The 15,743-nt window shown below is 38.7% G+C and overlaps 1 protein-coding gene across 2 annotated transcripts in view; it reads left to right on the forward strand.

Annotated features, from left to right (window-relative positions):
- si:ch211-26b3.4 (connector enhancer of kinase suppressor of ras 2) overlaps window positions 1-15,320 on the forward strand; it is an 81,255-nt gene extending 65,935 nt beyond the window's left edge. Inside the window, exons 16-24 of one of the 2 annotated variants that reach the window (XR_007968485.1) lie at window positions 116-164; window positions 369-541; window positions 910-983; window positions 6,989-7,060; window positions 7,149-7,219; window positions 7,344-7,426; window positions 7,620-8,321; window positions 11,728-12,508; window positions 12,648-15,320. Coding sequence is in view for 1 of the 2 variants with exons in the window: in XM_052102624.1 (XP_051958584.1) it covers window positions 116-164; window positions 369-541; window positions 910-983; window positions 6,989-7,060; window positions 7,149-7,219; window positions 7,344-7,426; window positions 7,620-8,321; window positions 11,728-11,949 (1,446 nt within the window). In the remaining variant the exon portion in view is untranslated. Of the gene's footprint in view, window positions 1-115; window positions 165-368; window positions 542-909; window positions 984-6,988; window positions 7,061-7,148; window positions 7,220-7,343; window positions 7,427-7,619; window positions 8,322-11,727 lie in introns of both variants that reach the window. The other variant, XM_052102624.1, reaches the window with a different exon arrangement.
- Window positions 15,321-15,743: the final 423 nt, after the last annotated feature.

Consider the following 15,743-nt stretch of genomic DNA (forward strand, 5'->3'; position numbering starts at 1 on the left):
ACAAAAGAAGAGTTGCGGTAGTGAGAAATAAGTTGATGAACATCAGATTTTCCATGACATTATCCAGGTAGACATATTCCATGTTCCTCATGTCTGTTTCCTCTCCTCTTTCTAGTCTATGCACTATGCCTCTCTGAGGACCAAGCCCAAGAAAAAGAGCAAAGGTATGAGGTGTGCACACAGGCCTCTGGTTTTACTTTGAGCACAACCACTTGAGATGTGTTTAATTACATTGTGTTTTGTTTGTCAGCCTTATCATAGCTTTGTAGTATTCTGTTGTATGTGGTTGCTATTAATTGATATGCTGTGTGTGTGTGTGTGTTGTGTTGTGTTTGTGTGTGCGTGTGCGCGTGTGTGTGTGTGTGTAGGCTCCCTAAGTAGTGCCAGCAGGAGGCGTATTGCTTGCAAAGATTTGGGTCATGGTGACTGTGAAGGCTGGTTATGGAAAAAGAAAGATGCCACTGGCTACTTCACACAGAAATGGAAGAAGTACTGGTTCGTTCTCAAAGACTCCAACCTGTACTGGTATACCAACCAAAATGTAAGCAAACAAACTGACTCTCTTCTTTCTTTTTCTTTTGTATGTTTCGTGTGTTGTATTCCACTTTCATACAGATCACATTTCACAAGTAATATTTCTGGAACCACTGTAAAAGCTCAACACCTGCACATCCAATCAGTTATTCTCTCCAGTTATTACCTATAATTCTCTCCTCTATAGAGCACATTTATCAATAATGAGCATTCGTCTTGAGTCATTCTCCAAAGTTCTAACATTGATTGCCATGTCGTGCCTATTTCCCTATATTTAGAGATTTCTGTATTTGTGTTATCATGTTATTGCTGTATTTGTGCCGTATTTGTGATGCAGAAATGATTTCTCCTGTTTTCTTTTGTTTCTTTGCTCAGGATGAGAAAGCAGAAGGCTTCATCTGTCTGCCAGAGTTTCGGATAGACAGAGCAATTGAGTGCAGGAGGAAACAGTGAGTGTTAAAAGTGAGAAGGCTATAGCTGCAGGCAGAACTCCAAAAAGGGGAGGAAGCTCCAAACTGCCAGCAAAGATATATGGAGCCCCTAACCTAACCCTTTCCCTAAACCTAACCATGTGTGGAAGTGATGCCCCCTTTTGGAGTTCACTCAACCGCCTTATGGAGTGCAATCTGCAATCATTACAGCAACATGCTCTAACACAGCGCACAGTGACGCTTTGTCCGGGGCAGAGACAGTGCTCAACACTCTAGAGAAGTGCACACTCACTAGGCATGTGACAGCACACAGACAGTGCAGGAGTAGTGCACACACACACTGGAGGAGTTCTTCCTTTCAAACAGCTAGATAGAGCACAGGGTCTTCAAACCTATTTTCAACCTAACACGGCCTATTAAAAATGTGATGGTTATTGTGTCTCTTGTCAAGTCAACCGTGGTCTGCTAATACATGCTTAAGCTATCCACAATGAAAAAAGTGGTGGACGCTTATTAAGGTAACCTGAAGTAAGAGATGAGTCACACGCATGCTTATAGGGGTAGTTCACCCAACAATGAAAATTCTCTCATCATTTACTCACCCTCATGCCATCCCAGATGTGTATAACTATCTTTATTCTGCTGAAGACACAAAGATTTTAATGCACAATGCAAGTGACTGGGTACCTAGATTTTGAAGCTCCAAATATAACATAAAGGCAGCATACATTTTTACATAAAAATGTGGTACCATTCACTTGCATTGTGAAGACCTACAGAGCTGAAATATTGTTCAAAAAATCTTTGTTTGTGTTCAACAGAAAAAAGAAAGTCATACATATCTGAGATGACATTGGGGTAAGTAAAATTAAAATTTGTGGGTGAACCTAACTATACCTTTAACATTCTTTCATTGAGTTGCCCAGTGGGTCTTAATTTTGAATTAATCATCTTATAACTAGAGTGGTGATGGTGTAGTGGTCTAAAATACATAACTGGTAATCTGATAATCAGAAGGTCGCTGGTTCGATCCCCACAGCCACCACCATTGTGTCCTTGAGCAAGGCATTTAATTCCAGGTTGCTCCAGGGGGATTGCCCTTGTAATAAGGGCTCTGTAAGTTGCTTTGGATAAAAGCGTTTGCCAAAATGCAATGCAAAAATGTAAGGAGACAGTGGTATGAAAAGTGTTGTATGACCAAGTTTCACTAGCATCAGAATAATAGTATTCAAGACAGATTTAAGTGCAACAACATTTTTTTTGTTTGTTTGTTTTTTTGTGACTGGTTAAGTGTTTTTAGGCATTTTTTGAAGACAGAAAGTGAGTCATCTTAACGGATGGAGTTGAGAAGTTCATTCCACCCATGTGGTACGATGAAACCGAAAGTGTTTTGGTGCCTCTTTGTGTTGGTAGAACAAGGCGCATAATTCTGGCGGGTGTGTAGCTCTGCAGAAATGATTTTAGGTATGCTGGAGCAGACCCAGTGACTGTTTTGTATGCCAGCATCAGAGCCTTGAATTTGATATGTGCATCAACTGGCAGCCAGTGAAGAGAGACAAGGAGTGTTGTAACATGCACTCTCTTTGGTTTATTAAAGACCAGACATGCTTCTGCATTCTGGATCATTTGCAGAGGTCTAATAGCACATGCAGGAAGGCCTGCAATGAGAGTGTTACAGTAGTCCAGTCTAGTTATGACAAGTGATTGAACAAGAAGTTGTGTGGCATGTTCAGAGAGGAAGGGTCTTATCTTCCTGATATTTCAGAGTGTAAATCTACATGATCGTGCTGTCTTTGAGATGTGGTCTGTGAAATTTAGTTGGTTATCAATGGTTACCCCTAGATTTCTGACCGTTTTGGAAGGTGTTACTGTAGTTGAACCCAGCTGCACGGTGATGTTGTGTTCAACAGCAGGGTTGGCTGGAAAGACAAGGAGCTCGGTCTTGGCAGGGTTAAGTTGCAGGTAGTGTTCCTTCATCCAGGCCTAGATGCCTTCCAAACAGGCAGAGATTCGAACAGCCTCCATGGTGTCGTTGGGCTGGAAAGACAAGTAGAGCTGTGTGTCTTGGCGTAGCAGTGGTAAGAGAAACCACTATACTAGGAAGTGGAACACTATACTAATACTAAAGCACTTGTTTGATAAAAATGCCTTTTTCTCAGCTTTTTGTCCGAAATGTTGTTTTTGACAAAACCTACCTCTGTTCAAGTGGCAATAAAAAAAGAACATATGAAGATAAAATAAAATCGGTTTTTTTGCCTAAAAGCAGAGGCTCAGATCTTTATTTTGATATATAGCATCTTCATATATTCATGGAAGAAAATATTCTGCGGGCCATTAAAGTTTAGTGAAAATCGTCAAAAACCCTGGCGGTGGCTGGCAACTTTTTTTAAAAACGCTGGCGGGGAAAGAGTTAAAGGCTGCAGAAAGGTCCAGTAGAATCAGGACAGATGATCTGGATCCAGCTTTTGCCTGTCTCAGCATCTCAGTGACAGAAAGTAGGGCAGTCTTAGTGGAGTTCCACTTTTGAAACCTGACTGATTGCCATCCAGCAACTTGTTCTGTGAGAGATAGGCAGATATTGAAAACTGCCCTTTCAAGTGTTTTTGCCATGAATGGAATGAGAGAGACTGGTCTGTAGTGTTCTATTTGTGTGGAGTTAAGTGCAGGTTTTTTCAGCAGCGGGGTTACTTGAGCCTGCTTAAATGTCTTAAATGTCGGGAAAAATAATGTAAGTAGAGATGAGTTAATATTGTGTGTGAGTGCAAGTAGGATGGATGGGGCAGATGGCCTGTAGAAGGTGGGAATGAATGGGGTCAAGGGAACAGGTTGTGGTATGGTTGGAGAGGAAGAGTTTAGAGACCTCAGTGTCAGTCAGAAGAGAGAATATAGAGACCGAAGAGTTGCATACAGGAGACAGGTGTGGTGCTGAGAATGTATTGCTGATGTCTGTATCATTATTAGTAAAAAATGTGGCAAAGACATCTGCTGTTAGTGATATGTCAGGTGGTGTAGGGGGAGGAGAGAGAAGTTTGTTGAATGTTCTAAACAAGCTGCGAGTGTCTGTGGTTGAGATGATCTTGTTCTGGTAATAGGACTTTTTTTCAGATTTAGCATTATCTGAAAAAGTTGCAAGCAGAGACTGATACTTACCCAGATCTGCTAGATCTTAAGATTTCTGCCATCTCTTCTCAGCTGCTCTGAGGTCAGTCCGATGTTCACGAAGGACATCAGAGAGCCAGGAGCTGGGTGGTGTCTGGCCTAGAGGAGAGAGGACAGATGCTGTCTAGACAGGTTGTTAAAGTTGAGCTTAGTGTGTCTGTGGCAGTGTTTACATCCAGAGTGGAAAATAAGTTTTGTGTGGGAAGAGAGGTAGAGGCAGCAGTGGAAAGGCACGAGGGTGAAAGAGAACGGGTGAAAGAGAACAGAGGTTACGGCGAAAGGAAACCAAAGGCGGAGTCTGTTTTAATATAGATGGGAGAGTCATGTTGAATTGAACAAATTAGTGATCAGAGACATGTAAAGGAGTAACAAGCATATTTGAGTTTGTACAGTTACGTGTAAAAATGAGGTACAGCTGGTCGCCCGATCTGTTAGTTGCTGTATTGCTTAGTCCTTTCAAGTCAAATGAGGCCAAAAGAGCATGAAGTTCAGATTGTTCAGTTGCTTGGGGCTTGTCTTGGTGTATGTTGCAGGACATCTAACATCTCGAAAGTTTGCCAGCTGACCTGGAGGTTGATAGATGACAACAACATTGATTTTTGTGGGTTGCATTATAGTAATAGCATGGGATTCAAAAGCAGTATTGTTACATAGAGGGGAGTGTGGTGAAAATGTCCAGTTGTTTTGAATGAGCAAACCTGTTCCCCCTCTCTTACCGGTGTGTCGAGGAGTGTGAGAGAAGGAGAAGTTGTTGGAGAGAGCAGCGGTTGTTGCTGTATCCTCTGGACATATCAATGTTTCTGTCAGTGCAAGGATGCTGAGGGTGGACTGTGTGGTGAAGGCTGGAATGAAGTCAGCTTTGTTCACAGCTGACTGGCAGTTCCAGAGTCTCAATGAGAAAGAGAGCGGAGCAGCAAAATGGCCGTAGGTTGTGTGAGTTAAGTTGTGTCTTGCGTCTATATTGTGTAAACTGTCTGTAACAGATAACAGGGAAGTGCTTTAGGGCATATGTTATGCGTGAATTAGACATATTAGAAGGTAGAAGGAAAATATAGGAGAAAAAATCAAATGAAAACATACTTAAGTGCTATGGTGAATGGTATCTTGTCAGTGTCCTTGCTCGGTGGACTTGCACATGTAGACTCCCTGGTCTTTACACAAGTAGGCCTTCACACGAGGGCTACCACTTTTGCATCAGCATTCCCATCAAATATATACATGCTTCTAACGAGCCGTTAAGTGAAAAAAGTTGGACATCCTTAGCAGAACAAAGCTAGTCACGTGGGCAACCGAAACTAAGGGTCACTCGAGGTGTCAAGCACGGGAACAAACGTGACTTCAGTATACCGCAAACAAAAAATCCTAGACTTTAGCTATAAATAATACTCTAAAACAAGTGAAGCACTGTTTATAGACACACTAAAAACAACGATAGTTTTACACACTAGACAAAAAACTCTAGCAGTGAATACCCTGGGACAAGTCAAAACAATGCAGCACACACACACCTTCACAAGTTTAAGCAATGTGAGTTCAACACAGTAAACAAACAGTACAAGTCTAGCAATAAATACTATTCTACAACAAAGTAAAACAATGAAATAAAAACTTATACACAACTGCAGACTCCTGTAGATAGATCGTTTACAAAATACGATGCATTACATTTTGATTATACCTTTCTTTGTACCTTTTGTAACAGATTACATTATAACAGTCTATAATAATGAATTATGAGATGTTGGAACAACTACAGAGACGCAATGCAGCAACCAAAGTTGTCTGTCTGACATATATGTACTTGTCAGTGTGCACTCAATTAATTACTTAGAAAAAATGCCCATCCCTGGTTAAAAGACTATAATAATAACTCTTACTCTATTGTGTTTGCTGGTTTTTGGGTGGGTCTGTGTTTGAAACCTGTAAGATATAGGAAACTGGGTCACCACAGAACTGCTGATCTCTCTATTACACACACACACACACACACACACACACACACACACACACACACACACACACACACACACACACATGTTGGTCTACCTATCATTATGAGGACTTTCCATAGACATAATGACTTTTATACTGTACAAACTATAGATTCTATCCTCTAAACCTAACACAACCCCTAAACCTAACCCTCACAGAAAACCTTCTGCATTTTTACATTTTCAATAAAACATTGTTTAGTATGATTTTTAAGCGATTTGAATTATGGGGACACTAGAAATGTCCTCATAAATCACATTTATAGCATAATACCCTTGTAATTACTAATTTGTAACTTACAAAATTGTCCTCGTAAATCACAAAAACACACACACACACACACACACACACACACACACACACACACACACACACACACACACACACACGTTGTGTTTCCATGTTTTATGGGGACTTTCCATAGACATAATGGTTTTTATACTGTACAAACTTTATATTCTATCCCCTAAACCTAAACCTAACCCTACCCCTAAACCTAACCCTCACAGAAAACTTTCTGCATTTTTACATTTTCAAAAAACATAATTTAGTATGATTTATAAGTTGTTTCCCTCATGGGGACCGACAAAATGTCCCCACAAGGTCAAAAATTTCGGGTTTTACTATCCTTATGGGGACATTTGGTCCCCACAAAGTGATAAATACACGCTCTCTCACACACACACACACACACACACACACCTTGTGTTGTCCTTATGTTTTACTATCCATTTGGTCCCTACAAAGTGATAAATACATGCTCAGACACACACACACACACACACACACACACACATACACACACCAACTGTGATTCAGTGTATATTAATGTCTTGTGTCTGACTGTTTGTCTTTTTCTGTTTTGGTTTCAGTGCCTTCAAAGCATGTCATCCCAAAATTAAGAGTTTCTTTTTTGCTACCGATCATTTAGAGGAGATGAACCGGTAAGTGATTTCAGAGCCCTTTACTACTCAATCCCCACACATTACCCCACCCTTCCATTTCCTCTGATGTCTACATTTCCTGTTTCAGATGGATGAATCGTTTAGGCTTGGCTGCCATTGGCTACACACCTGATGATCCAGTACCACGTCCCGATGAAGGTGAAATCACATTTTGTGATGATATCATAAGCCCATAGTGTTATGCTGTCACTGTCTATAGTTTCGTACATCATTCCATGAATGAAAAGTCTTGTCTGATAACTCTGATGTACACTCAATTCAGATTACTGGAGTGAAAGTGACCAGGATGAGGTGGACGGGTCTATGACACTCAAACAGGAACCCACGTACCACCACAACCCCTCAGTGAGTACAAACATGTATATACATACACACACTCAGATCTGTGAGCACATATACTTATAGTCAGGTAAGAACACTCTTCTAGGTCAGAAACATATTCAACAATAACGTGCTGTTTTTTTACCATCATTGTGTACCTCTAGCTATCTCACTGACAGTAGACATTGATAATGATCAGTCATTCTGTTGTCCTCAGGCAACTTCAACTAGTCCATTTCCTGAGCATCATTTCTCCAGCGGATCCACATTTTCACATTCCTCTGCAGAGGAGAGCCATTCTTCTTGCCGATCCTCCCATCGAGAGCGTCGCTCATGGCAGGATCTGATTGAAACCCCACTGACCAGCACTGGCCTACACTACCTGCAGACAGCGGAAGTAGAGGAGCCTGCTCTGCTGTACCCAGACCAGCATAGGCAAGCTACACTCCCTGCTCAGCGCCGCCGTCCTCTGGAATGTGACGGGCCTTTTCCATTGACTGACAGTGAGGAGTCCCACTCGCACCATCACACCCACAAACAGCGCAGCCAGAGCCTTCCACGCCACCGCGAGGCACACGGGGGTCACCCCCACCGCAGTGCTCGCTCACATGCACACGTGCACACACATGGCACTCTGAGGCCAAGAACTCATCTCCACGAGGAAGAGGAGGAAGAGGAGGAGGAAAAAGAGGTTCAGAAATGCAGCAGCAGGAGGCCTGAGACTGAAGAGAAAGTGGCTGATGGCACGGATGGTCTGCAGGAGTTGTACCGATCACTGGAACAGGCCAGCCTCTCCGCTTTCGGCCAGCAAAGACCATCCACCAAACAAGAATTCAGACGCTCCTTCATCAAACGCAGTAATGACCCCACTACAAATGAACGACTGCACCGCATACGGGTTCTCCGCTCCACACTGAAGGTATGCAAACACAGAAAGCAACACAGGACAAAGATTAGATCTAAATGTATGTAGCGGTCTTCTATAAACAAATCTACTGGATATGTAGTGCAATCTAGTTCAGTGATTCCCAAACGGGGATACGCAAGCATTTTCCTGGGTGTACACTAAAATAATTGGATTTTGATTTGATTAACCTATAAAACAAAAATAATAGGGATTAAAACTGGGTAAAAATATAATTTTCAGACTAAACGCGATCTTCATTTGAATAATATCGATTTCGATTATTAAAACCGCAAGATTGTTTTTTTAATATGCAAAGATAAGCACTGAGATCCTTTTACTGTGTGCTGATAGTAAAAGTTTGGTTTGACTTGTTTAGTTTATTGCTTGTCCAAAGACAAGATCCATCCAATCCATTTGCCATTGAATGTCTCTTTTAATATTCTTTTTGTTCTTTAGAGTCAGTTGTTGATCAAAAACAACAAAAAAGAAACATTATTTGTAGCAAACAAGCTGTGCAACACCACTCAATCATGATCTATCTATAATTAATATGCACTCAACCAAAATAAACAGTACCGTTTTTGCAATTTTTCTGCTTAATAATGTAAAAAGTAGAAATTATGCATTTAAACAATAAACATGTAGGCTCAACAATTTATATATAGAAAAATAGTCAACCAAAATGACCAAAATTATGAAAAATGAATACTAACATTTTTATTAATTATATTAATAGACGGAGACAAATCAATAATCAAATACAATAAAAGTAAAAGGTAAACAAAGAAATGATGCCAGAAATGTTATACATTTTGATAATACTAGAGGACAATAATTGATAAAACTTAATAAATAACCAGAGTATAGTTTTCTGCTGTATTTTAGTGGAACATGGATTTTATTGATCTCATTTCATGTACAACTTTTTTTTATATTATTGGTGACTGCATAAGACACTGTCAGCTTTTAGGCAAGCTGGCAGGACCTCAGGAACAAACTGAAAAGTAGGAGGGACACATTATAAACCATATCAGTTTAAATCATGAATATTAATATGTTTTTAGGTTGGTGCCAACCAGTGCTGGGTAGATTACTTCTGAATTGTAATCTTGTGCTGATTACAAATTACATGACTAATATTGTTGTCGGTAATGTAATCTTTTGGATTACATTTTAAAGTAATTTTATCAGATTTTTTTTTTTTTATTAATTTTGGATTACATCTGACCTAATTCTTGTTTATTTGATATCGGATGCGCTTGAGTAGGATAAGCTTGTACCATTTTAACATTGTTGCTTAAATGTATTAAAGAAAACTTCCTTAATGGATCAAAATATGAGAATTTGTATGCATGTTGCCTTTTTCTGAATAAAATGGAAAAAAAAAATAAAACACAAAAAAAAAATAAAAGCAAAGAGCACTCATTCAATTTAATAATCATTTCAATAACAATTTATTGCCATGCCAACAAAGTTGACTGGAATTTTTCGTGGTGAGCTCTCAACAATAATAACAACATACATCACACATCACACATACAGCAACAAAGATATCACAGTAGTGCCTGTAAAAGATTCTTAGGATACTGTTGATTCATAGGGGGAGCATCACAACACACATCCATTTTAAAGTTTTATTTTCACCAATGCCAGTAAATGTCATTCCATAGGTGCATCAGACTGGTTTCTAAACCAATACATTAAGAATGTGAATAAACAAAGAAAGTAAGTCAACAATAAATTGCATGACAAACAATACCTTATATTAAACAACCCAAATGAGGATAACTTGCATTAATACACAGCTACAATATAATATGAGAATTCCTGGGCAGCAGAGACAAGGACAGAGAGTAAACTGTTCTACTAAAGCAACCCTTCTTAAAGGCCACTAATTTGAGTCCCATCAGTCTGCAGCTGTCAACAATGGGTGGAGCATCAATTACATCAATATCGTAGGTATTTTCAACAGTGCCTGTAAGAATTAGCTGGTACCGCTGAGTACAGCACAAAAACAGAGATCCACAATACCAAGTGTAGGGTGCAAAAGTTCATGTACTCGAAGAGTTAAGAATCTGAACAATCTTGCAATATGTACTATTTAAGAGACGTGTGGTCTTGGATTTAATTGCCCTAAGATGCACGCCTTCCTGATGGCAGGTGAGTTAAGAAATTATTGGCAGGATATGTGGGATCATTCAAGATTTTCATGCCTTTACCCTTCATGCGTGACACATAAATGTAATTTATGTCTGTAACATATTTATACCACAATTTTAGAGGCAGATTATACTATGGTTGCCAAACCACTCTGTAATTGCTCTCAATCACACTGCCCTATAGAAGTGGAGCAAACCATAATTTGATAATCCATACTTTTAAGATGCCTTAGAAAGAAATGACTTTGGTGTGTTTTTTTAATAATCTCAGTTAAATGATCATCCCATTTCAGAAATGCTGAAATAGTAGTCCAGAGAAACTTGAAACTAGGCACCCTTTTGACTTGTAGACCATTAATGGTTAATGGCAGGAGAAGATTCTGTCGCCATCAGAAGTTGAACACAATTTCCTTCGTTTTTAAAACATTTAGCACAAGATTATTAGCACTGCACCACTCAATCAGGGAAGACACCTCACTCCTATAAGCAGATCCATTGTTATCTGTAATCAAATCAATCATTGTTGTATCATCCGCAAACGTAAAGATTTTTATAGAATCACAATGTGAAATACAATCATTTGTGTACATAGAATAGAGTAAAGGCGACAATACACAGCCTTGCTTATAGACAGGGTTTCTGAAAAGTTATTGTTTATTTTCACCACTTGAGTTCTGTTTTGCAAGAAGTCCAGAATCCAGTGGGCAAGGGACTGATGAACCCCCAATTTCCCTAACTTCTCAAATACTAAAATCTGCAGATTCTACATTTATGTGTGGACTGCAATTCATCTTCAGTATATTTATGGCTGGTGGCTGGTATCAGGTTTGTGTGTGCAATTCCAGACTTAAATTCATAATTCAAGATTTACCGAACGTACAGTAAATCAGCTGTAAGTTGATTTAGAATTTAAAAGAAAAATAAGAAAAATGAAAGGGATCTTTTACTGTCTTTATTAGATTTTGTATGTAATTATGATAATAAAGTAATGTTAATCTGATTCCAAGTACTTAAAAATGTCATTTAATATAATTACAAGTTCTTAATTTTTGTAATCTGATGACATAATCCATATTACATGTAATCTGTTACTACCCAGCAGTGGCGGCAACCATAGTAAGATGCAACTTGCAATTTGAAATGCTTCAACCAATCAGATGCTGTCTTGCATTTTTGTTAAAATAATAAAAATAATTAAAGATCTAGAGTTATAGTTTTGATCATGCTCTCATCCATGTTCTTCTCTCCTTCAAACACAGGCAAAGGATGCCGATTTGGCGATTATCAATCTGGTGCTAGATGACCCTTGTTTGACCTCACGGAAGTTCCGTGAATGGAAGCAACGTAATCACGAGCTCTTCCTGGATATCTGTGAGTTTAGCTCCGCCCCTCTGGAACTGCCCAGTGATTCCAACGAGCTTTCACCTCTCTCACCAACGCTGATGATGCACACTCACTCTTTCATAGAAACGCATGTGTGAAACACACTATCATGCACACATAGAACAAAAAATCACATGGTAATATACAGACATAACGATTTACAAATAACTTGAATTTTGCATTTGAAACTCACATATACATATTAACATTGACACACATACACCATATGAAAAACACTGTAGACCTAGACTGTCCTCACCTTTCCTCGATGGGGGACCTGATACTGCCCTCCTCCTGACCATGAGGGACATCAGATTGAACCAATACACTGTAAGATGAATTTCAAAGAGCTGACCCAGCCTCGAAAACTCAGACCGAAGGTACGTCACTGTCCTGAGGTCATTTGTGCTGACCTGACACTGATAGATGACTCATAAACTGCTCCTCAGACACACCATGGAAGTGTCACAGCTGAGTGAGAAAAGCGTTATCTGCACATACTGTATATGGCTCATCGCAAACTCTGTACAATATGTTTCATCATGGGCACAGTCTGGAACGGATGGTAGAAAGGCCTCCTGAGGTGCCCTACTGCATGCCTGGAGAATCATCTTTTCAGATTAAATTAAACCCCCACCAGTTGAACAAAATAGGACGGTAAATAAAAATCTCTTATTTTTGTCTCTGATTGGAGTAAAGAAAATCCTTTTTTTATATCTTCTGAAGATTTTGTTAATTCATTTATTGGATTTTTTGGTTTTGTTTGGTTTTGTTTCCTTCCCTTGGAATGCTGCAGGAAGAGCACTCATGTAGCCATGGGCAACAGGCTTCACTCTGTTACCAAGCAACACCGCCCTACTGTGTTAATCTATACAACTATCAAAGCAAGCAAGAGTGTTGGAAAGTGAGTGTGTATGTGTGCGTATGTACTTGTAAGTATGTCTGTATTATTGGAAATGGGAATATGGGAAACGATTAACTCCTGGCAGGTAGTAATGTGTTTAATTTGGCTTCATTAGAATATTTATATTATAGCTAAACTCATGCATGGTTTTAAAAAATATATAAATATATGCTATCAGGCCAGAGAACAGTCTGTATATAAGAACATATTATTTGCATAGCTGCATCCTCTGTTTAAAACTGTGAATTGTACTCGTGAATGCAATCTTTTGACTCTGCAAAAGCAGAACCTTTCTACTCTCTATTTTTTTCTACAAAAAAGACAACAAAAGATGAAAAGCTTTGCTTCTCTGATGTTATGACTGTTTTTGCTTGTTTCCGGGTCTTTGCTGGTCATTACCTCTGAGCTATGGGCTACATTCAGGTTGCTTGTTTCTGTTTTCTGATGTATGCATCCCTTAGACAGACTCCATAAGCCAAAAACAAGAGTTTTGTAATCCTGTTCACAATTCTAGAGGTCAGTGGCCCAGGATTTCAGAATCGGATAAAGCAAATGGCCGAGAATTTGAGATTTTCCAATTAAAGGGGTCATGAAACATAATTTTTTTAATAATTGTATCATCTTCCCTGAGGTACACTGATAATGTTATAAATGTTCTATTTTATTTATTTTTTTGCACCAAAACAGTCATAATTTAGTAATATATGATAATTTTCCGCACTGTCTCTGGCCCTCAATCTGAAATTGTTTGTTTTGGCCTCAGCACCTCCTTATGATTGGTAACATCATGCAGCTCCTCAAATACAGTCAAATTTGAACTCAATCGGAGTTAAACAAACTCCACAAAATTATAAACTACATTTCAGGGTTTACACAATGCACATTCAACACATTACATCTGAATATATTCAACTGTTCATCTCAATCACAACTGTTAACACTCAGCACCATAAACTATCAAACAGGCATGACATTTGAAATATTCATGAATGAAATGGATTACTTACGTTTTTGATTGTGTTCAATGGTTTTTGCAACTGCCCCATTCTTCAATAACAGTTCCTTTGCCAAGCTTGAATCATATTATGACTGGTTCACAAGCAATCCATGCTGACATGAGCTAAAAAAACAAAAACAAAAAAACAGCACATACATAGTCCAAAACACGGTGAAATTATGCACACAAATAGCACATCGCTGTAATCACATCGAAACAGTCAAAGACGTCCATCTAGTTCATGTTTACATACACCAACTATTAAACATAGTGCAGATGTGTGGAAGAACGCATCAGTGACATGTTTGTGCTCAAAACAGCAAGAGGCAGAGCAGCTGAATGAAACAGAATGGCTTCTCCTCTTCAAAACTTGACACTGCGTCTTTTAAAAGTGTCAAGATACATGACAACACACATACAAAGACGTCTGTCTAGTGCATGTTTCTATACAAAAATAATTAAAAATAGCCCAGATGGGTCCCCTTTGGTGTTCAGGAATAGTTATCCACACTAGGCCTGTCTGTCCTGCTCTTTCTCTGTCTCTCGAACTAAGTGCCAGTGGGCGGGGCCGAGGGTGCGCTGACACATGTTTTGGGATGTGTAAATACAAACAAGCAATGTCTCATGATGTCATGAAGACACAGATTTCAAAACAAGATGTTTCAACAGGGTGGTAACTATAAATTCTCTTTTTTTTTTTAAACAGAGGAGGAAGTTTTAAGTTTTGAAATTTAGAGTATGATTTTATTGTAAAGTTACCTCGAATATGTCTTAATATCAAGGAAAATTTGATTCTCCATTTCATGACCCCATTAAAATGAAAAATCAATTGGTTAATTTCTGGCTGTGGAGTGGAAAACGTCCCCTTGCTCAGTGTTGTGTGTGTGTATGTGTGTGTGTGTGTTGTTATTTGTCCCCATTCAAATGTCATTGCGTCACTAAGCCTTGCATATGCGCTTAATGTTACAGTTATGTTTGATTGTCATTTTTTAGAATCATGTGGGATGTATTTGAATTGAATAGAATGTAATAATTCAATAACTTGTTAATTGTATATCTCATTTGAACAGTCAGACACACTCACTCACTACCCACACACAATGGTTTTATGTCCTTGGTCGATGCTTTTTACCAAAGTGACTTTCAGAAATGCATCTTCCCACTAAAGTTTTGATTATTATTTTATGTAGACTGTTACACTTTAACGTGTTGGCTCTGTACATTCATTTCATGGTGTGTGTGTGAGTCTATGAGTGCATGTTGTATGTGTGCGTGTTATCCAGGCCATCGGGGCTTCACTGTGGTTTTAAGGGCATGTACCCCCTCTCTCCCCCACACGGCTATGCTGTATAAGGTGTAAGTTGCACTGCAACATTGAGACGGAACATATTGCTCTTTTTTCAAGGTTCTCTTTCAAAAATTCCCCTTCTGTATATTAAAACACCAGGAAGAGCCTGATATTTATTCACAGTATTATTCAAATCTAATCCTCTTTGCTTTCAGAAATATGAATACATATATAAATATATATAATACAGATTGTAAAATGTTAAAATAATAAACTGAGTTCTCTGCACTCTGAATTTGTGTGTTTTGTGATGTTTTCAATGACAGCGTCTTAAAGGGGGACAATAATGAAAAATCGATTGAAATAAAAGAGTTCAATGTCCTATGTAAACATACTATAGTTTCAGAACTGACAACTTCCTCCTCAATCCAAAAAAAGACTGACTATTGAATTTAAGATAAAAAATTAGGCTCATTGTGAACTTCCACAATTTTCAGACATCAAACAGATACAATACAGTAACACATGAGTGACCACAATTACACATCAGTGATGCAAAGGGGACAACAGGGCTAAAGACACAGATTTTTTTCTGGTCACAAAGTGTATACTTCTTTTTATTAATTAATGATGGAGCACTTGATTTGTGTGAAAATTAATAATAACTGATTAAATATATATATATATATATATATATATATAT

This window comes from Xyrauchen texanus, chromosome 3, assembly GCF_025860055.1.
Source record: "Xyrauchen texanus isolate HMW12.3.18 chromosome 3, RBS_HiC_50CHRs, whole genome shotgun sequence".
Classification (NCBI taxonomy): Eukaryota; Metazoa; Chordata; class Actinopteri; order Cypriniformes; family Catostomidae; genus Xyrauchen; species Xyrauchen texanus.